At 36.8% G+C, this 27,175-nt stretch overlaps 1 protein-coding gene across 5 annotated transcripts; it reads right to left on the bottom strand.

The window, feature by feature from the left end:
* Positions 1-1,150: 1,150 nt before the first annotated feature.
* On the bottom strand, positions 1,151-27,145 carry LOC135832371 (histone-lysine N-methyltransferase 2C-like). Of its 5 annotated transcripts, none has more exons than XM_065345577.1 (65): positions 26,990-27,145; positions 26,317-26,549; positions 26,039-26,216; positions 25,683-25,871; positions 25,513-25,604; positions 25,168-25,440; positions 24,934-25,056; positions 24,695-24,861; positions 24,417-24,607; positions 24,204-24,346; positions 23,958-24,049; positions 23,658-23,891; positions 23,386-23,589; positions 23,121-23,311; positions 22,882-23,046; positions 22,613-22,806; positions 22,349-22,543; positions 22,113-22,271; positions 21,848-22,038; positions 21,641-21,775; positions 21,462-21,569; positions 21,232-21,385; positions 21,027-21,143; positions 20,710-20,943; positions 20,502-20,637; positions 20,199-20,422; positions 20,001-20,128; positions 18,226-19,179; positions 17,179-17,290; positions 16,944-17,098; positions 16,584-16,866; positions 16,290-16,507; positions 15,809-16,223; positions 15,639-15,713; positions 15,424-15,561; positions 15,215-15,341; positions 15,054-15,138; positions 14,917-14,977; positions 14,484-14,833; positions 14,249-14,401; positions 13,957-14,137; positions 13,685-13,873; positions 13,411-13,601; positions 13,159-13,317; positions 12,848-13,075; positions 12,431-12,558; positions 9,303-12,351; positions 8,952-9,231; positions 8,785-8,879; positions 8,152-8,208; positions 7,470-7,627; positions 7,219-7,397; positions 6,889-7,142; positions 6,543-6,813; positions 6,258-6,463; positions 6,057-6,185; positions 5,786-5,956; positions 5,123-5,232; positions 4,804-5,047; positions 4,470-4,718; positions 4,095-4,386; positions 3,723-4,017; positions 3,524-3,653; positions 3,267-3,449; positions 1,151-2,535 (listed from the first exon to the last, which is right to left on the bottom strand). In XM_065345577.1, the coding sequence occupies exons 2-65, from the start codon at positions 26,534-26,536 to the stop codon at positions 2,443-2,445; spliced, it is 15,084 nt and encodes a 5,027-aa protein (XP_065201649.1). In that variant the 5' UTR covers positions 26,537-26,549; positions 26,990-27,145; the 3' UTR covers positions 1,151-2,442. The 5 variants fall into 5 exon arrangements, with proteins under 5 accessions (XP_065201649.1, XP_065201648.1, XP_065201650.1 ...); XM_065345576.1 differs by having other exon boundaries at positions 26,645-27,128; XM_065345578.1 differs by lacking the exon at positions 8,152-8,208 and having other exon boundaries at positions 26,645-27,128.
* Between the last annotated feature and the right edge of the window lie 30 nt (positions 27,146-27,175).

The raw sequence follows: 27,175 nt of genomic DNA, 5'->3' as shown, positions 1-27,175 counted from the left end.
TGAATGTGGATTTCGATTTTCTAATTTCTACTTTCTACCTCAGAAATCAGATACTCAAATCAAATTTTAGATTAGACTAAATCAGAGATTCAGAGAAGAGAACTATGAATGACCTTTGGGCTTTGATTTTGTGCTTTCCAGTTTCCTCTTTCCTCCAAAATGAAATGAAAATTGCCAAACCCTGCACAGCAGGCCGCAGCCAAATTTAGGTAAACCGTAAATTTCAAAGGTGGATAGGTGGAGGTAGAGTAGGTAGACAAAAAGTAGAGAGAAGGATGGTAAAACTTGTAATTAAAAAGTGCAAAGTGCGCACTTAAAAAGTTCAATAACTCGGTTACTTAGTACTTTAGCGAATCAAGGTCGTTATTTGGCATGTTATTATTTGCCTATTTGGTCACCATTTTATCCTTGTTGTGAATCTTGTGATGATGTTGAGTTGATACCTACTGACTGATGGCACACACATGACTCAGAAGAACTTCATCTAATCTAAGTATGCTTAGTTAGGATTAGGAATGAGGGACGAGAACGGTCCTGTCTAAAATGAAATTATCGCATTCATTCCAATGTAGATCAGAACGAAATGTGCACGTGCTTAAAGGGGTGATTGACATCAAATCTTTCCTATATTCGGTTTTGTTGAAATTGCCTATTCAGAAAATGATGAGACTAATACCTAGATATTTCAAAACACATGAAAACGAAAATTTCAAGTATAAAACCAAGCAATAACCATGACTATTGAGGATGAAAGTTTTCAAACAAATTTTCAATTGAATTTTGTCTGGTTTTGGTCATGATAAAAATAAAATTTAATAATGTAAATAGGTAAATTTGAATAAATTAATTAATTTATAGAAATGAATTAGTAAACAAATTTTGAAAATATTTATCAATTTTTTTATTTTTTTTGTATCAAGATTTTAAATAAATGTCGATGTGACTATAATAAAAGTTATATGACAAAACGGCCTACCTCCAAAAGGAAGAGGCTATAGGCTAGGGGCTAGGAAGGTTAGAGTTACTGAAATTTCAAAGATTATTTAAAAAGTCGAGCTTACAATGCTTACCTGAATAACTCCGATTTTCAATATAGGTAGGCCTAGATTGTACCTCCATTTAAAAATTAAAACAAAAAAAAAAACTATAATTTCTGTTAGTTCCTTTGTTTACTCGGTCAAGATGATGGCAATAAGTACATACGTATGCTTAGGTAATAGGTTACCTTATTACCGCCATCCCATTACCGATGACTTTAGGTTGGTAAAAATTTCGTATTTAAAAAAAAACAACACTTGCATTTTTTAAATAAATGCATTTAAAATTAATATTGCATCTTTATAATTGAAAAACAAACTTACTTTGAAATAAGAAAAGTTAAGGACATAACATACTCTACGGTTACAATCTACTGTACACTAAAAACGTCTCATTTTACCCTGATCTGTGAATACAAAATAAAGAAAATAAATCACAGTTCTAAAATAAAATATAACAAAACAACAAGTTCGTTTAGTTTACACGGTTATTTCTCTGTTTTTAAGCCATTTCAAAAACTACATCACACACCATACCGTCTCGAATATCATAATTATAATGACAAACAAACATAGAGCGAATGATTCAAAATGGGGAGGGGGGAAGTTGAAAGAAATAGAATAAAATCTTCTATACAAAGAAAAATTACCAAATAGTCAACAATACTTAATTAGCGATAAAAAAAATCATCAATATTTGAAATTACAACTTCACCCGACAGTGATTTTACAGTGAAAGTAAACAAAATACAAACCTACTCCACGTGCATCTTCAACACATAACAAAATAGGAAAAAAACGTAGCCTGTGTACTCAGACATGAAACATGAACTGTGTAATATTTAAGACACATACAAATCAACTTTATGTTATATCATAAAAAAAGAAAAGAAAAAGAAAACCTAAACTCATCGTAAAACAAAAAATAAAAATAAGTTGCTGACTAGACGTTGCCAAATTTAAACAGCAACTGTTGAACTTACAAAACGAAATCATAATATACTCGTAACTTGGACAATCAAATTATTCATTTTCTTTTAGCCATACACATATGTCGAATACAATCAATAAAATTATAATTTCATTAATTTTAATAAATGCCGATCAAAGGTAATTTATATAAATTCAAATTGTGATTTTACATAGTAATTTGGGTCTTCTTAATGCACCATGTCGAAATCCATCTTATTAAACTATATTATGGCAAACAAATAAGAACAAAAAAGAAGGAAAAAAGAAATAAAAATAAGAAAAGTACATTACTCGTAATGAACGTCATTTAAGAACATGATTACACTGAAAACGGACAGACAAATTACATAATAAATAACAATTTGTACTAAAGTTATCGAAAAAACAGTAAATGATGTTATTGACAACTGGCGGTCATTCATTTGTGTGAATTTTAGTTCATCCATTTTCTGCAATTTGACGCGCCGCAAAGGCAAGGAATTTTATGCATATCGTCTTCGATGTCGAATTGGTAGTCATAGGACAACTGAAAATTCAATTTTAAATGTAAACACAACTTCGTTCGGAAAAACTCCGACAAATCAAGCGACAGGATAGAACGAGTCGAATAATTCAAGAACGTACATATGTACCTAGTACCTACTACTGTAGATAGCCTAATGTGACACCGAATGAGAGTGGGTACCTAAGCATCCAAAAATCGATATTATTTTTTTCTTAGATTTTGGGGTAGTACCTACAACATTGTACGTTTACTCAGTACTCGTAATAATGAATATTCGTTGCCATGTTATAGGACAGATGAGAAAAAAATACCTTGACGGCTCCATGAAAAATTTCGTAAATTGCCTTGCTTGGAGAAAAAAAATTTCACACTAAAAAAACGTTTTGATAATAATCTGCTCTCGGCGTACTTCAATTAATAATATCATAACTCAATCACGCACGTTGAATATTTTAAGAGATATTTAATTTCTCTGTACTGAAAAATTGTTAAAGGACGCTTAGGTCCCCGGTCTCATCCAGCATCACTTTGCGATTGGGAATACACATGAACCAAAAATCAATTCAAGATTTCAAATAAAAGACTTGGAAACTTCGCACGATCTTTGAACCTCTTCCAGAATTTTATTCATGATTATTTTTTAAAACTCTAATTGGAAGTAAAAATGCGACTACAAGGAGCAGGATAGCAGGAATGGAGAACAAATTTTTTGTGAATAAAAATCAGAAAGTAAATTTTTTTCTTTGCATTACCTCTTCTCCTCGCTGAATCTTTCTTTTCGAAAATATAATAATACGGTATTCTCGATCGACTTCGACCTTTTCAGTGACACAGTTCGGGTTGCAAGAATGATTAATGTACCTCGCCAGTCCACCGCATATAGTTGCATCAACAACACGATTTTCATCCAAACGGAACATATACACTCCACGATTCTGAAAAAAAAAACAATTGAATTTGTAGAACTTTATTATAAAAATTTCGCGCAGCAAGTACGTAAAATACTTACTTTCGCTTCGTATTGTTTTTCTCTAAAATCGGATAACTGAGATCTGATGATTTCCCCAATATATTCAATAACCATTGTATGTTTATCTATATCTCTGGCCGCGTATAATCCTAATCCTTGTATTTTCGATCTATAAAAAAAGTAATTTCATTTTTTGTGTACCGCGATTTGATTACTACGCGTTTTATACTCTACTTACCGCGCCAAATATACGTGATTTCTCCATTCTTGCTTCATCTTTTTATACTGAGACGATTTAGAATGCACAAAATGTTTGGAATATGGGCAAGATAAATCACCGGAAAATAGAGGCGAAGATGTCAAAACCGGTCGTGGCATAATCGAGCTAGTTCGTTGGGTATGGGTACGTTTTAATGGTGGGCCACGAACTCTCGGTTCGCAACGTGCGCAACCGCTAGGATTAACGGCTAATGGTAACTCAAGTAAAGGATCTCTTCCGAATTTGAAAGTGTAATCGCTCAATGTTTCTATTCCTGTGTAACATATGAAAAAAACAGATCAACTTACTTTTCGCATTAGGTTGTTACTCATTCGAATGCGATTACTTTACCTGGTAAATTTTCTAATATTCGAACAATAGCTGGCTCGGTCAACCCAAACAGATATTCGCCGGTCACGTAACATGGGAATAATTGTACGGAATTGTTAATTTTACGTAAATTAGCCAAAGGTTCCAGAATGCGAGTCCAAACGGCATTCGGTGACGAGCCTCTAAGCTCCAAGTCATCCTGACCTGGCTCTTGGACCAAAACACGAAATTCCGGTCGTCCAGCAACATCATGAATCGAACAGACGTATTGGCATCGTTTGTTGAAAATACGCATACTCCAGTAGAATCGGATCTGTAAGTATGACATCATCATCATCATCATCATCTTCACCAATAATAAATCATTTTTGAGTATTTGCAATTCGCTATACTCACCACTTTGTAGCCAATTGGATAGATAAAATTTGGCGTATGAAATTCCTGCAACTGATGGGGTAATAGCTGACCAACGTTTAAGAAAATCAAACTGCCGATACGCATAAGGTGTGTTAATTCGGCGTGTTTGATAACCGACGCAATTTGACGATTTTCATCTCGGTCTACATAGACCCTTCGGTATACAGCTAACGTGGTCAGGACACGGTTGATTTCTGCTTTCGAAAGATGCTCTTCGCAAAACACAGACTGAAAATTAAATCGTATTAGTTGAAATTGGAATCTACGGTCGGAACAGTTCATTCATTTCTCAACAGCAAATTTTTCGCCTTACTTTATTTTCCAGAAAACAGCATCCGCTTTTCATCGCACAAGACAAATGGTATACTTTAGAGCATCGCAGTTTGAAACACTTCAAAGTAGCTCCGTTTCGTTTGCAATAGGTACAAGTCACATCTAAGCCTTGCTTTAAAGCTGTGTCAACATTCATCAGGGCTCCGTTCTGCGTCTCGTATACACCATCTGACCATAGCGAGCAATTCAAATGAGCCCATTTATCCACGTCGTAATTTAATAATCTGTTGAGAAAAGAAATTGTACATAAAATACTCCACATTCGAGTTATTTTCTCAATACAATTGTGAAATCACAACCTCGAAGGTCCATTAGCCACGCCGTCACCGCTTTGTTGACAAAATATGCAAGCACGCATGTCGTCAGGCACTCTGCTCGGCATCACCGTTATGTTCATTCTGAATAAAGTCTGAAAAAAATAAGTTTTATAAAAATTACGAAAAGAACCGACATGAGAAGATGGAATTTTGTAAAATGATCGAGATCATCACGAACAAAAATAACGGAGATACCAAAAAAATACTAATTTGGAAAAAGAATGAATCTAAGTGCACATGCAAACGATGTGGACAATGGAATCGGAAAACAGACATACTAAGAACACATTCTTTGTATCCCCCTCCTACTGAAACTTTCCAACATAAGTAATAGGTATGTTTTAGATATGAACTCGCCATTAAATTCAACCCTCAAATATGCTTTATGTCGTTGATTTCATGTAAAATCACCCGGGATTTATCTTTCAATAAAAATGTAGAGGATTTAATAACACTGGTATCTGAACGATGAAAGATACAAATGAAAATATTGCCTATCTCGAAATTTGAATATACAAACGCGGTTTAAAGAGCACAAATTTGAAATATATTCTTAAAAGGTGAAAGAGGGGAACGCGAAAAAATCTATTTCCCAGATAAGTTGTTCAATTTCGTACATGTAGTTCCAAAAAAGATTTTTCTTACCTCCGTAATTTCTTTTTCTGTAGGTGTTTTAAACTTTTGTACAGGAGGTGGGATCGAATCATGACTCCAGGTTCTATATTTGACTCCTTTCAACTGTTTTTTGCCAACGGTAACATCAGTTTTGGTAGTAGACTCCGGTGTTAAACTTGTTTTTTCAACGTAGCTGATGTCCTGAAATGATAACGTAAAAATAGTATCAATAGTCAAGCAGGTCACACTCATTCAATTTTCCATAAATTTGATGTGTTTTTTATTTTTTTGAAATACAAACCTTTCCACTGTTGGCATCGGTAACTTTGAAAACTTGGCTCACTTCACTGACATCAGCATCGTTTAACCTCTCCAACCTCATCTTTTTCCGAGGCGAAGCCTCAGAAATATGATCATCCGAAGACGATACCTGTACGAATATACCACAATTAATAATCTAACATAACATTCAAGTTTACCAAAATCTCTTTTGAGTAAATACTTTTTGCTCTGAAATGACCGGCGGAACCAGTAGTATCATTTGTAAATAACACGATGTACTGCAGAAAAGTAGATCTTCTGAGACGCCATCTTGCACTACGAAGGGTACTTCCGATGCTTTCTTTTTAACCGAAGTATAACCGTTAATCGGTATTTTGCAATGCTGACAATATTTCATCGATCCGCCTAAATATTTTTCCAATTCCACTGTGTAAAAAAGAAATCACAATTATAATCGAAACAGGATTTTTTTTTAAAAACTCGAGTTTCCTTTTCTAAGTCTTACCTTCGTCAACATCGTCGTTGAATTTATTACCGAACGGATTCATCTTATTCGGAGAAGGTACTCGATCAGAGATTTTATACGTCATTGGAGGCGGTATGTTCAAAACTGTTGCTAAATTTTTCAATACTCCAACGATATCTTGAGCTGCTTGCGAGCTAAGCGTCAACGTTACCGACAAATTAGCCTTATCTTTCAAAGGTACAATCGGTGGATTTCGCGATTTCAACGATAACGCCGTCGCTTTTCCGTAATTCTCTTTGTCTTGTATAAACTTGGGAAAAAAAGAAAAAAAAAAGGTCAAATAAAGTTTTTCAATAAATTCATTCACAATAATCAATTTGCTTACAGCGTCGTTCGGGTACTGTACTCTAGGGCGAAGAGCCAACGGAACCACCAACGGAATAACAGGTGAAATACGTTTTAAAAGTTTCTCATCTTCTTCCGAATCTACTTCGCTGCCGTTTTCGTCGATCAATCTAAGTCCGGCGAATCGTGAAGGTGTATGTGGAATGATACATTCCGGAGAAGATGAACTGATCACCGAATCTGGCGTATCAAGCTCACGATCCAAACGAGCTAATTCCAATCGTCGTTCTTCGTCTGGAACAACACGAAAATAAATTTGGTTAACGTGCTCGGGTTGAGTCTAATTTTTCTGTAACTTCATTACACTTACAGTCGGCTTCTAAATTCAACGGTGGTAATTCTACATTATAGAAATCGTTGGTAGGAGGTGAAACAGCAGGTTGTGGTATCGGTTCCTCATCTCCAAATGGTTCGGTATTATAATAATCATTGTGTTTGGGTACTCTTAAAGATCCATAAGTACCGGTTAGTTCGCCATTCACCCAAGTTCTGAAAACAAACATCATCGATAGAAATTTATGCTTGCCCAATTTCGCCTTCCTAAAAAAAAAGGTAATTTACTTCAAGCTGATTTTCGTTCCATCTCCGGCTCCATAAGGTAAACACGCCGCGTAATTATGGATCAGCAAAGGTTCGGTAATTTCTATTCGAGGTAACTGACGTATTCTGTTCATTAAACCATCCACAAAAGTGTCGTAGTCTTCATCCACTCTCGATACCTTCAATTGGAAAAACAATAATATAATTAAAAAACATAACTTGTCTTTTTTCTATAACGCCATGTCCCGCCACCGAGATAACTATTATCCGTGAAATGGAATGGGGTTTTCTCGAAATAGGTTCAAGTACATACAAGCGATCACGCTTCGCTGCTGTTCAAAGCTAAGTTACATTGAAAATATTCTTTGAAGAATGGAATAGAAACATTCAATTACCATTTTGAGAATCAAACCTATTCGAAGGATCTTATTTATCTCAAAAATGAATAAACAGCTACTGCGAAATGTTTTTTTTCTTCTGTTTTTTGAACTCGATATTTTTACGCCATAAAATTTTTCAAAAATTAAATTTTCCAGGAAAAACATCTCGTATTGGGTAGACTTTTTCCAATTCACTGATTTGAATTCGATTGAAAAGTTTAATTCATTATTGAAAAAAATATGGAATCGCCAAGCTGATGAAAAAATTCAAAAACGTTGTATTACGAGATAACGGGTACGACTTAGAAAAAATCATCAATTACTAAGATTCCAAGTTGTGTAAGGTAATTTTTCTTGTTCGCCATAAAACCAATTCGTTCCTGTTAAAGAGAGTGAGATAATTTTTGTTTTTTAAATTAAAATACTATCTTAGCAAATAAAATGAATCTTCACGGATATCTGAATAGATTTGTTAATTTTTTTGAGTAATATCAATGACTGAGGCAAATTAGCTGAAAGGTAGAAGTTTTTATGCAAATTGAAAAAAAAAAAAAAAAGAATAATGTGAAACCTGAACTGTATGCAAGCGACCTTGATATTAAAATTTGAATGCTCACTTGCTCAGCTCACAGAGTACAAATCTACAATCTAAAGGGAGAAAAATATTATTCTTTGCACAATTTTTCCGTCTAGATTTTGATCGCAACGAGACGGGAGGAATTGAAATAATTTTTCAACAGTTTCGGATTCGAAAATTCAATTTGATTGTCCCAGATAAATTCTTTAAAGGCTTGAAAAAGAAATTCAAATTTCAGATATACTGAAGTCAGAACATTGACAAACTGATACGTTTTTACAACTTTTCACCAGTCTCAATTTACATAAAAAATTCGCCAATTTGCCTTTATAACAGTCCATTAAATAAATAAAAAAGTCGATATTTTTCGTAAACTTACTTTACGATTGCGTTTTTTGGGAACAGCGGCATTATCTTTGGATTGGCTTTGTCTTCGCTTAGCTTGGTATTGTCTTCTCTTCAGTTTTTTCAAATCTATACACCAAATAAACGAATAAACGATCGAAATCGATAACATTTTTTGCCGTAAAATGGAAGTTCAGCTACCTTGGGCATCCAAGATACATCCGGTTGACGAATCGCCGCTGACAGAGTTGGGTGTTTCAGGAACTTCGACTGCATCAGGTTGGGGTAACGTTACTTCATCGGGAACAGGTTCTTTCTTGATTTCAACATGCATCGGGCTCATTGTAGAAGTAGGTGCTGCAGTATGGGTCGTCGGAATGACGGTTGTAACTTCTTTTCGCGCGGAAGTCGATGGAACGCTGATTTCCTGTTTGATGACAGTGGTTGGAACAGCAGTTTGGACAGGAGCATATTGAACACGCTGAAAAACACGAATTAACAACGTAAAAAAAACCACTATTCATCCAGTACAATGTCTTTCAATCAACTTACCGATTCCGTTTTAGGCTGAGATTCGCTAACTTGGGCGATAACTGTTTCAATGGTCGAAGTGGTGGCAGACACTTCCGCCGCGGTGGTGACAGCTGGCGGAGACTTATAGCTCGGCGAAGGTGGTGGTTTAGTGACATGTTGCGTCATCGTCGAATGTGTGATATTACCACTACCAGAATTCTGTAATAATTGCTTCAACAGCACGTTCTGCGAATCGTCGCTTCTGACTCTCGGAGGACACATGTTTCCGGTAACTTGTTGCGCTTGCGATTGCACCGTAGAGGTATTTTCTTTGGGTTGACTCTGACTGGTGGAATGTGCGACTGAAACCAATTTAGTATCTTTGGTAATCACCGAATTTGCGGCGTAATTTGGGACTGCTGCAGTTGTTGCTGTTGCTGTTGTAGTAGCTACTGGTGGTGATTTACAAGCGCTCGCTGCAGTCTTCTTTTCGGGTTCTTTTTTCTCGTCGACAGACTGCTGTTCCTTTGGACCTTCGGCGATAGTATTTTCTGTTTTGACTTTCATCAACGTTTCGTCAAACAACAGTTTATCTTTTTCAATGGTATCGTTTGACGAGGTATCGTCTGCGTCATTTTTCGGTAACTTTTTAACGTACGAATGGAAATTTTCGGTATAAACCGGAGGCGGCGGCTGAGCGTTAGTGGCAGCTACTTCTTTCGGAGTCGAACACTGCAACGCAGTCGATGTCATTTGAAGGACAGACGTAGTTCGTGTAGGAATTGTGGTAACAATCGACGAAACAATAACTTTGGTACTTTCCGTCGTTACGGCGATCTTTTCTGGTTCTTTTTGCTCCTGTTTAGGTTCTTCAATTATTTCGTTATTTTCCGATTCCGTTTTCTCATTCGGTTCCATTTCGGGTTCCGGATTAGGAGTACGATCTGGTTCAGATTCAGCTAATGGTTCATGCTCATGCTCCTGTGCAGGCTCAGGTTCTGGCGCAGGTTCAGCTTCAAGTTCAGGTTCTTCGGGTTTAGTTTGGAGTTTTTCTTTGGTTTCGACGGGATCATCTCCGCTCTCAGTTTCAACGATTTTTGCATACGAATGAAACGCGTGAGTCGATATAACTGAATGGTTAACCGTACTTGATTCTTCGCACGGCGACAATTTCTCGTCATCGTGATTATTTTTCGAGATAGTTGAAATGCTGGTGGTGGTTTGTACCACGGAAGTAGTTCTTAAAGGAGTACTGGTTACGGATTCTGGCGTGTATTTAGTATCCTGGATTATCTCCTGGTCTTCGTTTACATTCAGCACCAATAAATCTGATGATACCAAACAATCGTCTAATAAATCATCGTTTCTGACGTCGCCCGAATCTAAAGCTAAATGCAACCCACTTGCATCCATGTCTAATGGTAACGATATCTCACCATCTTCGATCGTAGCGGAAAAACATAAACTATTTTCTTCGCTTTTACAACTTTCTATAAGGCGAACGTCTTTATACATAGGTAACTCCATGCTATCATCGGATGCGGTAATCTCTTCGCTTTTGCAACCTTCTATGAGTGGCACATCTTTATATACAGGTAATTCCATACTATCGTCCAGTGCTTTTGGTGTAGCGTATCCTTGAAATTCGGCGTTCTCAGAATCATTGAGAGATTCGGCGTTGGGCGACTTCATTTTCACTACTTTTGGTAACGAGAAGAAGACAGTAGAATCGCTTGAATCTACATCCTCTTCCATGGTATAAAACTGCGATTTAGAAGAGCACGCTTTCGTTTCACTATCGTCGACAGAAGCGCTTTTTTCGGCGTTCTCGGCCTTTTCAACGTTATTTTCTTCCGGCTTTTCATTCCACGTCGGCGAACCGCCTAACAAACCGCCTTTAATATTGTACTTCGCAAAATCGCGGGCCGGTATCTTGGTCTTTTTAGTTTTCGTCCAAGCTGGTGACCCACCCATCAAACCTGGTTTAATACCCAATCTGCGGAATTCTTCTGGAATTGGGATCGCATTTACATAACTCATAGTATTACCTCCACCTCCGCCCGTATTATCGTTATCGTGCGAGGTAAACGGACTTTGCGGATGAGCCGGCGAACTGGATGGATGCACGAACTGCGAAACCTGTCTCGGACTTTGCGACGGCATCGGCGAAGTCGGCTGATTATAATGCGATTGCATGGAAGAAGTTCCAGAATGCATATACGAATAATTTGCATTACCCGTAGGCGAAGGAGTTGGCTGCGACTGATACATGGGACTATGCGGTGGTGCCGATGAATTAGAATGAGGCTGAGAAAATTGCTGTGGACTTTGCGGCTGTATTGGAGAGCTCATTGGTTGACTGAATTGATGCTGGCTCGATTCTGGAGAATGGCTTAATAACTGATTCATTTGCTGGTTAACCGGACTCTGAGGTGGCATATGTTTTTGCTGCAACGATGCCTGCTGCGACGTAACTATTACTTGATTCATCTGCTGATTCATGCCCATGTTTTGCTTTTGCTGTTGTTGCTGTTGCTGTTGTTGAGTGAGCAACACTTGCTGTCTTTGAGCAAAAACTTGTTTTTGTTGGGGCGTTAATTCGATTTGTGGCTGTAATTCCTTGATTTGTTTAACTAACGCGTCTCTCTGTTGCAATAAAGTTTGTTTTATTTTAGGCGACAAATTAGGAGAGTTCATTTGTTGTTGAATGCCTTGTACTTGCGCGAACAAATTGTGTCTTTGTTGAATTATTCTCTTCTGTCTCTCGACGTTATGTTGTTGCAACATGACCGGTCTCTGAGCGAACTGCTGTCGTTGAAGTAGCACCTGCTGTTGCTGATCGGGTGTAAGTTGTTGACCAACAGTATTCTGGAATACTGGTGATAAATTCGGTGTAACTGTTGATACGCTCGGAGACGTCGGAGAGGAAACAGTTGATACCATGAAAGGCTGCGTTTTGAACGTTCCTCGCGGGCTTTGATACGCTCCGGTCTGTCTAACACCTTCAGTTGGTACTTGGAAAGTCAACACATTCGGTCTTTGTTGCCTCACCGATTGTACGAATCGAACAGGAGCTCCTCCCGGATACCTGTAAAATGACGTTGCGAATTTCAGTCATTTTTGAAATGTAACGCTTACGTTCAATTCAAATTTTTCGGCATTCTTACCGTAATACGTGTTCTTGCCCGCGAAAACCTGCCCGAACTTGAGAGGTAACAATGACCGGCGATTGTATAGTTGCCGTTGAAGATATTTCTTGTTGATTAGAACTGGCAGAAAATTGAATATCGTTCGGCTGTTGAGAAAGACATGCATGAATAAACATTTTTCTAAATTTCACTCTGTATGATGATTTATATAAAATTAACCGTGGGTAGGCACGTAATTGTTTTTGGTTCTTTTTTTTTCAAAAAAAACTTTGCAAATGGCAATAAAAAAGAAAATTATTCAACACTAAAAAAAAATCGTTCCGAATAAATACTTTGCGAAAAAAATAACAACAAGCAGATAATGTTACTACGTAAAATCGACAGCCAATTCAGCACTAAATAAAATGAAATCAAAGGGAATTACAACTCTCTTACTTGTGTTTGAGTAATAATATTGGTAGGATTGGCTCTATTCATAGTGCTAGCTATTACAACAGGTACTTTTTGCTGTGTTGAGGTAACCATAACGTTAGACGAGATTTCTCCGATCGCAGTATTTGCGGATGATACCACATTAACAGGAACCGGTGCACTCGAAGTGGAAGCAGGGGGTTCGATATTACTTGAGGCATAAGCAGAATTTTGGTGTTTGTTTTTATATTCCTACGTAATTTAAAGAACAACATATGAAAACAATCAATTCTACTACTCAAATGTACAAACCAGATCTGAAATCATTCTCTCACCTGCATTAGAGTTGTGTGTTGTTTGAACATTTTGCGACTACTATCAACGTATTTTTGTAAAATACTCAAGTCACCGGTAACTTTCTGCAACTCTGCATTATCGTGACTACTCAATTCATTACCTTGTTTCTTTAAAATGCGTTGTTTGCTATTCAATGACTGCACAAAGATCAGAAAAAATGGATATCGAGTGTTAAAAATGATATTCATGACATGCAAATATCGAGATACAAGTTCCTTATTATTTTTTACTTTTTTAGTTTTTCGTAATTTCGAAATTTCTCCTTCATAATGTTTCATTTGTTGAGTGACAATAATATTTTGTTGTTCCAGCCATTGTTCATATGCCTGCTGCATTTGCCGATCTTGTTCTGTGACAATATTCTCTGGCGGTTCGAGAGGCACTTGTAATTTTGGCATATTAAATATTGGTATTCTATGAGCTGTAATACACATCAATTGCTCGCATGAATTTGAATGAAATCACATTAGAAATATCGAACGAAAAATACGATTCGGTACTAACCAGGCTCCGGTCTAGGGCTGGTACTGGCTTGAATCGAGGATATGCTGTTTGACTGAATATTACCGGTGACCGATGATTTTTGCCACATTTGTTGTTGCGAAGCTTCGTAAATATTACCACTTGTTCTCATTCTGACGTTGGTCGCAGAAGGGTTACCAACTGGCATCAATGTTGACTGCATATTTTGGCCTATTGAAACGATATATTTTGTTACAAAAATGAAAATTCGTCTCATTTGACATCTTGAACGAGAGGATTCCGTAACTACATACTTTGAGGCGAAAGCAACGATTGCATAGATCCGTTCATTCCGGGTGAATTCATAACATCTACTCGTAACCGTTCAAAATCTGCGTCACTAAGAGGCGGCAACGCTCCACAAATATTTCCTGACTGTTTCTCTTGCTCCCGTTTCTCTTGCTCCAGGAGCTCTTCCAATAAAAGAGGTTGATCCTTAAAATATATCAAAAAAATCATCTTTCTGCTTCTTTTGGTTTAAAAAATAAACAAATGAATAAATAAATGAACCAACAAACAAACAAAAAAACGCTAAACCAAACAAACCTGCAACAGCAACGGTCTTTTTTGAATCTGACTCATACCGACTGGAATCTGCTCATGATGAATCATCTTTGGACCAAGAGCTCCACTTGAGACAGCTACAACATTCGGAGCCGCAATTCCACTCATATGATGCATCTGTTGAGGAAGCTGTTGCTAAAATGAAAAAAATAATTTTAAAAATCTCTTTCATCGGTAAATGACAGCTCCCCAAAATAATTGTTTTCTGCGCGCTTACCTTCAGTTGTGATGGGTACGGTGGCGGAGGGCCAGGATAAGGTGGAGGAGGTGGCGCCGCCGATGGGGTAATTACTGGTAACTGTGTCTGAATGTCACCGGTCATCGGCGACTGTACCATCAAATCTTGACAGTGTGGTGTTGATGGTGCCTGCAAAGGTGATCGAGTTCCAGGAGTAACAGCAGAAGGTGGCCTCGGAGTCATTGGTGCCGAATGCGAGTGCAACGATTCCTGTGAAGTAGTTGGCGATGGAAGTTGCATCAACTGGTTTCCTCCGCCCTTGGGCGAATTCGAGTTTCTAACGTTTGCGCGTTGTAATTGCACCACACGTTGTTGTTGAGCTTTTCCCGCTGCAAAATTCAAAACACCATTGATGAAGTTCGAATAAACAGCGGTAAATTGTAATTTTCGCACGAAATCCGAGTCTATTTACCTGACACGATGTTATTTCCATTTAAGCTATTTTCGATGGGCGGAATTTGCATTTGAATATCCTGAAAACGTTTATTTGGAAACAATATTATTAAAATTATACGCATTGATTTGCTGCCAGAAAAACGCAATACTTACTTTCGTTTCGTTTGTTGAAAAGTTCATTTCGCTAGTGGAGGTCTCCAGTTTTGGGTCATTTTTACTATCAGATTTTTCATCTTCCCTAAATCACATTGAAATGTACTGTTACATTTGTTCGTGATTCGGTAATATTATAAACTTTCATTTTAAACGCTTACTTCGTCCTGGTCGCTTCCGAAGCACCGTTAACAAAATCGTACAAAATGTTTGATTTTTCACCATCGGTAAGATCATCTAATTCGGGATCTCCGTACTCCAAGATATTGAATCCCGCTCCCATTTCAGCTACAATAAACCATGAAATATACGTAAACAGAGAAATCTTCATAATAAAACAATAATTTCGAAATTAGCGCTATTTATTTACCTAATAATTCATCCTCCATCAGATCACCAAATATTTCGGAAATATTTCCAGTGACCACTCCGTCTTTCTCCAGCTCATCCAAGTCAGCGGTCACACTCTCAGGTAATCCTTCGTTTTGTGTGTCGTTTCTATCATTGGCTAAATAAAAAAGAAATAATTCATTTAATAATTTCATCTACGCATTCAAATTATTTAACGAATATCAATGTTTTTACTTAGATTCGAAACGACGGGTTTATTGGTAATAGGTCCGTGTACGGGGCCATGACTCTCATCTAATGTGACGTTGCCTGATAAAAAAAAAAAAAATAACATATAAGGATTATTGCAAACTTTCAATCTGTTTTTTTTTTTTTTTTTGAAACGAAATGTCTATAGTACACACCAGTAAGAATATTTTCGGCTTGCTCACTCAACTGAGCTTCATGCGAAGGAGAGGATTTTGGTCGTGATGGAGAAGCCATAGGTGGTACAATCTGATTCTGGGTAACGATTTGCAACTGTTGCGGCGATTGCTGTGCTTGCATTTGTTGTTGGAAGTGATGCTGCAACTGCTGCTGCGGTTGTTGTTGGAGGTGGTGTTGCGGCGACTGCTGTTGTTGCTGCTGCAGCAGCTGTTGTTGTTGCTGCTGCTGTTGTTGATGTTGTTGTTGTTGTTGCTGCTGCTGCTGCTGTTGTTGTTGTTGTTGTTGTTGATGTTGTAACAACTGCTGTTGGCGTTGTCGTTGTTGTTGCTGTAATAACTGATTGTGTTGGTGTTGGTGCTGTACAAGAAGTCGGTAACGAGGATCCATCATTTGCTAAAATTATTAGGCAAAGGTCATCGTTTTGTTTACACGATTAACAATCCGATTGAGATGACATACCTGTGGCATTCTTTGCCTGGCTAATATTTGCTGGGTAACCTGAAAAGGTAAACGCTGAGATCGAGGCGGTAACGGTGGACGAAATGGTTGGGACAAGACATTGGCGGTTTGTGAATTGTCGAACATTTGGCCTTGTACATTCAAAGAAGTCTGCATATTCATTTGATCACTTTGAACAACGTTGTTGTCGGTCAAAACTTGCTGTTGATTTGACGAATCTTCAAACGCAATTCGAGAAATTTATTACCACATCTTCAAACATCAAAAGTTTTATATTTTCAAAATTTGACATACCTTGAACCCATGTTCTAGTCTGTGAGGGTTGCTGATCCGCTTGAACGGACTCCATTTGTTGTTTTTGCAACAATTCTCTCAATTGTCGATTCATTTCTGGATTAGAATTAACCGCATTGTTGTAGAATTGCGGAGCAGGAGTACTAGGAGGTGTAAACACATCTTGATCTTGTACTCGCTGATACGTTTGATTCACCGAAGACTGCGGTGGTAACTTTACGACGGGTGACTGGAACCGCTGAGGAGGTCTTCCAGGCGATGTCATCGATGGTGACATGGCATCCTACAGAACGTGGAAATATTTATAAATAATCAAAAATGTTTAAAAAAACATTATCAAAATGACCAATTATGACGAACCTGAGAAGCAACTATCTGCAATGGTGTTCTGTTATCTGCTGAAGTACTACCAGCAAACATGGCATTCGAATTATCCGCTCCACTGCTGATCATTTGACGAAGTTGATTTTGTTGCTGCTGCTGCGACGGAGACTGCTGCTGGATGCGTTGTAAAGCTGAATAAGAAAAGAGATAATCTTTTATCAAGCCATTCGATGAGCTTCGTTCTATAAATTGTCATATTTTTCGTTCGTACTTTGTATTCTAGGATCCTGGATTTGCTGCTGTCTTAAAGCTTGCATCTGTTTCCAATTCTTTTCTTGCTCAGATTCTTTCACTTTCTGATTAGAAATATTCTTTTCTTGCTCCTAGTTAAACAAAAAACAAAACCGAGGTTAGAAATCTGAGATTTGTTTTAAAAAATTACACAAAATACAGGAATAATACAGATGTATGCTTTTAATTTACGTAACGCGTATTCGTACAGCAAGAAAGTAAACATTAGATTTTTTCATTTATTCATAATTTTAAAATTCAGATGTACTGACAGCAATACATGCAACTAATGTTCGAATTTAAGTAAAACAGTTATCAAACTTTTGAATTTTTTTCATCTGCAACTTCAAGTTCGAATTTATTCCAAATTTAGATTATTTTCATTCTACGAAATTAACAAAATAAGAGGATGCAACGAAAATCTGTTACCTGATTTTGGTAATTTCATTACCCAACACACTTCAAATCAAAATGCTACATCAGATGCCTATTAAAATATTTTTGAACCTTTTTCAGCAATTGTAATTTACATTCTTATTAATTCTGTTAAAGCTAGTATCATGAATTGGATAAAAATTATTACGCACAATTTGTCTCGGTAACAAAAAGTAATGACTAATGAGGGGGAAAAAAACGCAAATGCTTCGGTTTAAATAAGCGACCATATTTACTACGGTCGATTTGAAAGCTCGAAAATTGTAAAAATCAACGAGAAGCTAACATAATTCCAAAGCGTAATCCACATCGTAAAAATGATTCTACGTAATAAGATGAATTCCATGCAACTACAAAATTACGAATCTAACAAACAGCGAAAGATTGCATATTTTGCGTAAAATTGTCATTTGTATCAATTTTGAAACTTCGCCCAACAAATATTCTACTTCTACGAGTATGAAAATTACTAACTGAACTACGGCCACACTCTCTCTTCGAATAAGCTCAGCAAAATCCAAGCTTCGCTTCACTGCCAACTAAAAACCATGCCAATCAATCGAACTCGCAAAACTGTAAGCGTATCTCTCACCGTATTCGAATTAACATCGAATGATTCCTGTCTCAAAGCCGGTAACGTTTTCATGATTTCCGACGGCGTTAAAACTCTGATGTTTTGATCGGTTTCAGCACCTGTTTCGCATTGCTCTTCGGATGCCAACGACATAACTTGAATATTTTGAATTGTATGATTTTGCGTTGCCGACGACGATGATGGTATTAATTGCAGAAATTTATTAACACTCGCGTTTGTATCAGATCCGGAAACCGATTGCAAAGCTGCAGTGATCAATGAATTTGTGTTCATAATCAACGATGATCCGGAATGTATAATTTGAACGTTATTCGGTGGATAATGTATGGTATTCCGATTATGTTGTATCGCTGGAACGTATTGGTATCTTATGGTCGACGTTCGAGCACTGTTTTCTAATTGCGCCGTGTTCGATTGATTTGGTACCGAAGTTGAAATCAGATGAACCGTTCGGACATTAACAGTAGAATCCGATTGACTAATCGGTGTTTGGATAATTGGTATGTATTGTATGGTGGACGGATGCGAAGGTATGGTTGTGGTAACTGTTTGCTGACTCACAGAACCATCGGTTTCATCCGAATGGTTACTTGAGTTTAATATCGACATGGGCGAACTTGAGTTATCTGTTTCGTTAATCAAACGTTCTGGAGTTGTAAACGTAGAAGTAGTATTCGCAGCGGCTGACAATAAAGCCTGATTGTCCGGTGTGCGTGAACGTTGCGATGGGCTCGATGATACTGGCATTGCTCGATCGTTTGAATCTAAAGAAATTCCTTCGGCCGATAAGGCGTTCAGCAATGGATGGAATAAATCTTCTTGACAAACTTTCGATATGATTTCCGAATTCGTCAGATTTGTAATCAACTGATTATTCAACGAGTTACCGCTCGGAGATTCTGGCTCAAGGCTGCTGTTCGTCTCTAACGAGACATTTTCATCTTTCGAAATCTGCGCGTGTTTGACAATTTATTTACCTTCATTTAGTTTCACTTTTATAGAAAATATAAAATCATTTCGTGTATACAAAATTTGAATTAGGTCCAGTCAATTTTTTCAGAAACAGAGCAAAATTATTCTCTGAAGCACATCATATTACTTTCAATGACCAAAAAAAATAAATCCTTCCAAGAGCTTTTCACGACACACAGGATCAAATAATCTTGACCAATAACTAATCGCATAATCAAGTGAACAAAATTTACACATCAAGAATAAGAGGATCGTAAAACATACGTTGAATGAAATTCAAATCGAGGTTTTCAAAAAAAATCATGCTACTAAGAAGTGACGTGATTGAGGGTCTACAACAGATTGTCGCAAAAAGGAAAAGGATGTATATTATAATGAATTCAATTTCTCATACAATTCATCTCTTATAATATGTACTTTCATTTTCAACAAACGCTGAACTAAGGATTTATTTCTCAGAATGTAAAAATGACATGAAACCGAATTCCCAAAACATTAAAATTACAATTCAATTCGTAATCGTCATAACTGAACTTCATTTCAATAAAAAATTAACATACTGCATGAAAACGTAGAATGAACCCTCTTTTAGAAGAATGAAAATTGATCACTCGTCAATTTTATACTTTTTCATCTGCTTTGCTTTCATAAAATGCTAATAACTACACATTTGACGTGACCCTAAATCTTATCACCCTCCAAACTTTTACAAATCAGTCAGTGTTTGAATATCACTTCTCAACATAGAAATGAAAAATTTCGTTTTCCCCATTTTACTGCATCAAACATACCACACTTACCTTGCTATTCTTGCGAACGCGAGTTATCTTAGTTCGATTTTCTCGGGCTTGATTTAAATAAGGTTGTTTCTTGTCAGTCGGTAACGCTCTCCACTTCTTCAGTATCTGTTTACATCTATCGCTCCAAACTGTAACGGAATAAATGGATCAGATTTCACAAAAACACAATCTGTAAACTACTTTTGAACATAACTTCACCTGGGTATTCGGTTTTTAATTCGGGATGTTCGGAATTAGCATAAAGAACCGACGAAATCGTAGCTTTATCCCCGAGATTTTCGTCAATCTCCATTTTTTGGGATGTCCTTTGATTAGCTGATGTCGAAGGAGCAATCACACTCGCGCTATCAACGATCGGCGTATCTTCCTGTACCCAAGGACTAGGAGGTTCTGAGAACGCCGGACTAAATTGTGACGGACTACTGCGAAATTAACAATCCGGTTTGAATATGTAATTGTATAATTTTTTTGGTACCGTGTAAGCACAGTGTGTTGACTTACTTGCTGTATTCCGAGTGATACGGCGAAGTTGCCGGATATGTGGCCGGAGATGGAATATTCTGTGGTGACGGTAATATTTGAGAAGGCGTAGTAGGCGCCGCCCGATTTGGAGGAATACCAATGCTCCCTTGAATGACTGGAAAAAAATTATTTGATTAAATTTTATACTTGGAATAATCAAGTATTAGTCCGGATTTTTCAATTGTACCAGAATGAGACGGAGACATCATAGCGGTTGGTGTTTGCGATATAACTCCCGGTTGCATGCTATTTATCATTGCAGGGTGTACATTCATACTGGGTTGATTCATAGGAAATGTACTAGATGAAACAGTGTTGACGTTTGTATGCGGTAAAACGGTATCGTGAGAATTTTGAGAATCGTCTGTCAACACGTCTTTAAATATGTCTTCTACATCTTTGCCATCCATATTTGGTAATCCTAAATTTACAATTCGAATAACTCAGTTTTGCAAATGAAAATCCAACCATGAATAAAATCAAACATTAAAAGTATTCGCATACCTGATTCGTGGACCATCGATTCTAAATTGAAGTTTGGCCCCAAAATATCGGTGAACTCGTCTTTTTGATTATTACCATTGTAAGTAACAACATCCGTTTCACTGCGCATGTGGACATCTACAGGAAAACATTGCGATAGTAGTTTTATGGTAACAATACACATGAACAAAATAAACGAAATTAAATCGGATTTTTTTAAGCTCACCATTTATCAAAGCAGAGTTACTTTTTGATTGCGAATTGCCTTCGTTCATTATGGTATCCAAAAAATTACCAGACATGTTCAAGATATCTTTGAACGTCTCGTTATCATTATCCGGTAACTCATTGATTTTATCTACATGTTCTTCGTTTTCAACCTAGATGCATTCATAATTTTTTAGCAACAAAGTTCACAAACTGACTTTGTGAAAATTGCATAATAATTATACTTACTTTGATTTTTGTGGACGCTAATTTCAACGCTTCTTGTTCTCTTCTCCTAGCTTCCTCTTCCATTTTTTCACGTTTAGCGTTAACTTTCTCCATAATTTTTAATTCGTCCTACAAAAAAAAAAAAATTGTAAAGAATAAAATATTTACATCACGACATTTAAAACAAAAATATTATTTACTTGTGACAAGGTCACAGTTTCGGCACTCGTAATTTTACGAGATGGTAACACTTCAGATGAATCGGAATCACTACTTTCCAAATTCTGAACGGCGTCTTTAGGTGTATCGAGTAATTCACGTCCAAAAAATGCATCCTAAAACGAAAGTTATGAATACAGAGCTTCCGGTCGAATAAAAAACATACACATAAGTGACCAGATTCATACTTGAATATATGACGGGTAACTTTCAGCATATTTGCTTTTTGGTTTACGGTATCTATTCTTCTTACGAGGCTTCTCGTCACTAGATGACATGACCGAACGTGAAGAGGCTTCTTCGCTGTAAAAGCTAGTTTCTTCATCATCCGCTCTATCTTTTTTACCAGTTCTCATGCGTGCATTAAATCCTCCAACTCCTATGAAATTTTTTGCCGATTTTAAAAAATCGTTCCAGAGTTCTGTATGAATTAATATGAGCCAAAATACGTACCAATTTTTCGAATCCTTTTCTTCTTCAACACCATTTTTCCCAACTCATTTTTACAAATATTGAATCCATCAGGAATATCCGGAGGTTTTCCATCTTCTTTAGGTTCAATCACCATACCTTCCTTGTAAGCAATGGTACTTGAACTGGAAGGACTTTCGCCTGTAAAAATACGCAAATGATGAAGAAGAAATCGCATGCGTAAGTTATGCTGAATTTCCAAACTGAGTGTTAAATACCTGCTGCTATAACAGATTCTATACTGTCCAAAATGCCTTGTTCACCTTGTTCCGAATTATTGGTACGTTTCTTTTTACGTAAACTGAATACATTTGTGTCGATGCGATTCAGTAGTGAAGTCAAATGAGAAAGACCATTTTCCGATAAGTACGTTCCATCTACAAAATGTTCTGTTTCGTCTTTGGTTGTAGGTTCTGGAAGACAAATGATGGTATTATTAACACATCGATACATTGATCGATATTTTCAATATGTAGACGTACCAGGCACTTGGATGGGTGAAATTGGTAGAATTTTCAACTTAGTCGAGGTAATGATAGGCGGTGTTGGAGGTGGAATGAACAAATGCGGAGGTGGGGTATCTTTAGGCCTACATAATAGGCACGAATACCCTTCAATGGCACATTTTTCTGCATCCGATTCACGTCTTATCTGATCGCAAACACCGTGTAACCACCTAAAAATTTATAATACATAAATTAAATACGATCTTCGGAAGGAGTATGAGAATCCATCTCACAACATTGAATACCTTTCGCAAGTTTCACATTTAATAATGAGTTCTCCCTCGCCATAAAGTAAATGACAAGACGCACATCTGGTACGCGAGGCGCAAGGGCCACATTCGGTGTAATTCTTCGACCAAGTAGAATTTACTCCAGGTTCATTAGCACCACAAGTTAAACAATGCGCGCACCTGTTTCATGAAAAGTAGGGTAAGTTATCTGATCTCGAAGAAAAATTACAATCGAAGTAAATCTGCGCACTAACCATTTGCATTTCCATGATCCCTCCGGAACGCAGTCCAATTTGGGATCAATGCAATATATATGATAAGCTATGTTACAATCATCACATAAAATCAGAACTGATTCATTATCGCATTTTCCGCAACCTTCACAAACCGCGCATTTAATGCATTTCCACCCTCTTTGTAACATGACTTTGGTAATCTTGGTGACCTAAGAAAATTCATCGACAAATTAAAACGACAAAATTAGAAATTGGCCTCGGAACACCAATAAAAATTACATACTTTATTACTGTCGATGCAGTAAGGATGGTAACATTGTCCACATTGAACGCATGCGATGAGACAACCTTCTTGATCAGTCCCTAGAGCACTGCATTTCACGCAAATATCTTGAGATAATACGAATTCGTCTTCGGGCGAACACAGCAGTATTTTTTTGTCATCACATTCGCGATCAGACTTTGTCTGCGTATCGATGACAGGGCCCTATAAAAAATTAATCGTCAGCAATAAAACATTACGACCGTAAGGTTTATTAAAAATGCTCAACTCACCTGTAACCCTGTACTAGGGGCACCAAACACTCCTCTCATTTTCGTTTTAGTGTACTTTTTCCGACCAAACTCGGCTATTTTTTGATTTTTCTTTTGATATGCAGGCGGACAAAGGACAGCTTTGCCGTTATATTTCGATTTAAATCCACGAACGGTACTGAAAGCCATTTTTTTTCTAGCAGTAAATGGTTTTCCTTTACCTAAACCTATGCCTCCAGAAAATTTGTAATCGTCCTGGAATCGAACAATAGATTTACAACACAGAAATATGGATCTAGAAATTAAACCCGTTATTATTACCTTCTCCGGTGTTAAATCGATTTCCATGTCGTCAAATGTTAACGATTCATGAGATGAATTCATATTCACATCAACGTTGATGTCCTCCAAACCTAAAAAATATCACAAATTTACGTTTATTTTGAATTAAAATTATTTTTATTCATCATTCCTAACTCAACCAGGAAAACTAATAGATGAAATAAGCCTACGTAAAAATTTATAGGCAAGCAAAACGTCAGAAAATTTCAATACGAATAAACTTACTCTCTTTCTTTTTTAATGTAATCTTTCCAAACTGATGAGAACTCTTACAAGTGGGACATACATATTGGTAATCAGGAAAAGTTTCGATTTTTTTCTGATATGCAACAGGATCGGCTTCAGGATCACAAGTACGATGAACGAATCTGAAAACAATAATTCATCAGAACCATCCATCGTTTTTACTTTTTAGGAATTATTTGACGTATATTTTACTTTTTGCACGATGTACACTGCGCCATATCTTTGGAAGAGCCCGTTCTATAGGCTCGATGACATAAAGGACAAGAGAAGCCTTTATTCCGCTGTTGGTAACAAGAATCACAAACTGTGAAGTGACGATGCCAACGAGACGATAAACCTGAACCCGGAGTTCGCGAACCACAATCGCTACATACACGACAACACTAAAAAAAAAAAAAAAAAAAAAAAAAATAGGGACATCAAAAATCAAACGGGTTTACAATTATTCTAAAAGAAAATATTTCATTTACTTGGCACTTCCACCCAAATTTCGGAATACTGGTCACCGCAGGCCGAAGACAAGCAGAATGATACGCTTTGTCACAAACTTCGCACAACATTATTTTAGAAGATTCTTCAGAAGTGTGACAGATCTGACATGATCTACATTCAGAGCATTGCCATCCGGTACGGACACCTACAAAAATATTGATATTAGGTAGCGTAAAAACTTATAAAACAGAATAATCTGCATTTTTATTAGATTTACCTGGTAACAAAGCACGGCCTAGACACATTCCATGATAATGGTTTCCACATATTGAACACATTATCAGATTAGAAACATCTCCAAGCGAAAAACACATATGGCATGAAACTTCAGTAAAAGTAGCTGTTGAAAAATAATTAAAATAAAATGAAATAATCAATCATCATCCGTACATGTTTGATGTTTTCACGGATGAAATTTTATTTTAACTGGTAATTTAAAACAATCACTTACGCAGCAACGGTATATGATCGAGGTGTGTATTACAAACAAACGAATAAGTTTTTAAATGTTGAAACCCGGCTGATGCGGCAGAACACGGATAATGATACGTTTTATCACAAGTACTAAAAGAGCACGTGACACTAGCACCATAACGATTGCAATGAGAACATATCTTCATCAAACTCTTCGATACGCAAAGGATAACATTTTCCAATTCAGAATTATCATTGTGGGTAATTTGGCGAGAAAACAAGGCGCAATTTGAATGAATGTATATGTATCCTGTGGATGAGAGCAAATATTAAAGCAAAACAATTGAAAGTAAAAAGCAGTATTATGACGATTCCAACTTGCCTTCGTCGTCAAATAAATCTGATAACTTCACTTTTTCTACATGGCCGATCATGCTATGCTCATCTAGTGGTTCATGTAGGCTTGAATTAAGCCTAATATCAATAACAGAAAAAAGTAATGATGCGACACTAATTTCTTGAATACATGAACATGAAAAAATGTTCACTCACCGATAAGTGGATTTTCTATTTTTACCAGGCACAACTTCTTTAACTTTTGGAAAATCAATAGGCCGCACCTCTTCTGTATGTGGTATTTCTTCTTCGACGAAAGATTCGGGTTTTTTAATTTTGTGAAATTTTCCCTGTCCAAGTTGACTTTGTTCTCCAAGATTGCACAAACAACAGAGTTTCTCCGGACTAATGATGAAACATTTTTTTTCAAAAATTTTTCATATTTAGGAGTACAAAAATAGGAAAATAGAAATAATATTCATCTTGCAACAACACAGAGAACGAATTTTCAACTTATGTGCCAGAAAATCGTTCGGTAACGAACACAAACTGATCCAAGCGTAAACACTTACCCTTTGCATCGTTTAAGTTTGACTGAAAACTTCGTTTCTCCTTTGCTGATGCTGATAACAGAAGTAACAATTGTTTCTGATTGTAGTAACGTTCCTTGATCATTTTTACTTTTATCTGTATTTTCGGTAACATCCAAACTGTTACTCTCATCCAACGGACATTCTACTTCTTTAAAGCCTAAGAATGAAAAACAGAAATTGGAAACTCATGCTTGTAATTCCATTTTTTTTTTAATAAAGCGGTTATAACGTAGAGCAAATAATGAGTTTGTAATCACCATTGAAATTATCCGAAGAAAGCGATACGGAGTCTATGGTTTCGTCTTTCTCATAGGCGACTTCTTCTTCGCTATCTTCATTGCCAACAGATTCTATTTCTTCATCCAATTCTTCTTCATCATCCCTTTCACCTTCATCTTCACTATCAGAAGAACACTCTTCGACATTCATTTCATGATCAACAACATTTGATGAATTGTCATTTTTCAGTTCATCCATTTCCGCGACAGATCTTTAGAAAATCACATAATTTAAAAAATGTACCAATCGTTCAAAACACATGATCAATTAGAAAATTAAAATAATTAATTAAAGTTGACATAATACCTAACACCTGAGCTTATTTCTTTTAATTTGGTAACAAGAGGAAACGAAAAGTGAAATGTCGAGACATAAATAACGCGCAAGGCATTCCAGGCTAATCACTCAATTTACGAATTGTAACACAATTTAAAAGCTCATTTTTGAAAATCAAACACAGAAATTCGTCAAACTTGATACAAACAGATTGGAGTAAAGAGACGCGAAGATCACACAAACCGATAATTCGAATGTATCGTCTATGAACTATAGATAAAGAAACAATGAACTTCCATAACGAAATTTACGGGGAAAAAATGAATTCTTCTGACCACGTAATGGAGTACGGAGTAACTAGTTTTCACCACTTACTGTTTTCTAATAAATAATGTTCTTCATTATTTCTTTTTTTCGCAAAATGCAGCTCATTATCATGAGTACTCCATGATAGCCCCACTGCCCCAATTTTGTATTTATTTCATTAGGGGCTCACGCACAGGACAAACCAACCATAGGCGAACACAGGGTCTATACATACAACCAATAACGAAAGGTTAA

Source organism: Planococcus citri, chromosome 1 (genome assembly GCF_950023065.1).
Source record: "Planococcus citri chromosome 1, ihPlaCitr1.1, whole genome shotgun sequence".
Taxonomy (NCBI): Eukaryota; Metazoa; Arthropoda; class Insecta; order Hemiptera; family Pseudococcidae; genus Planococcus; species Planococcus citri.
Note: the sequence above shows the minus strand (reverse complement) of the source record. Positions and strands in the feature narration are given on the sequence as shown.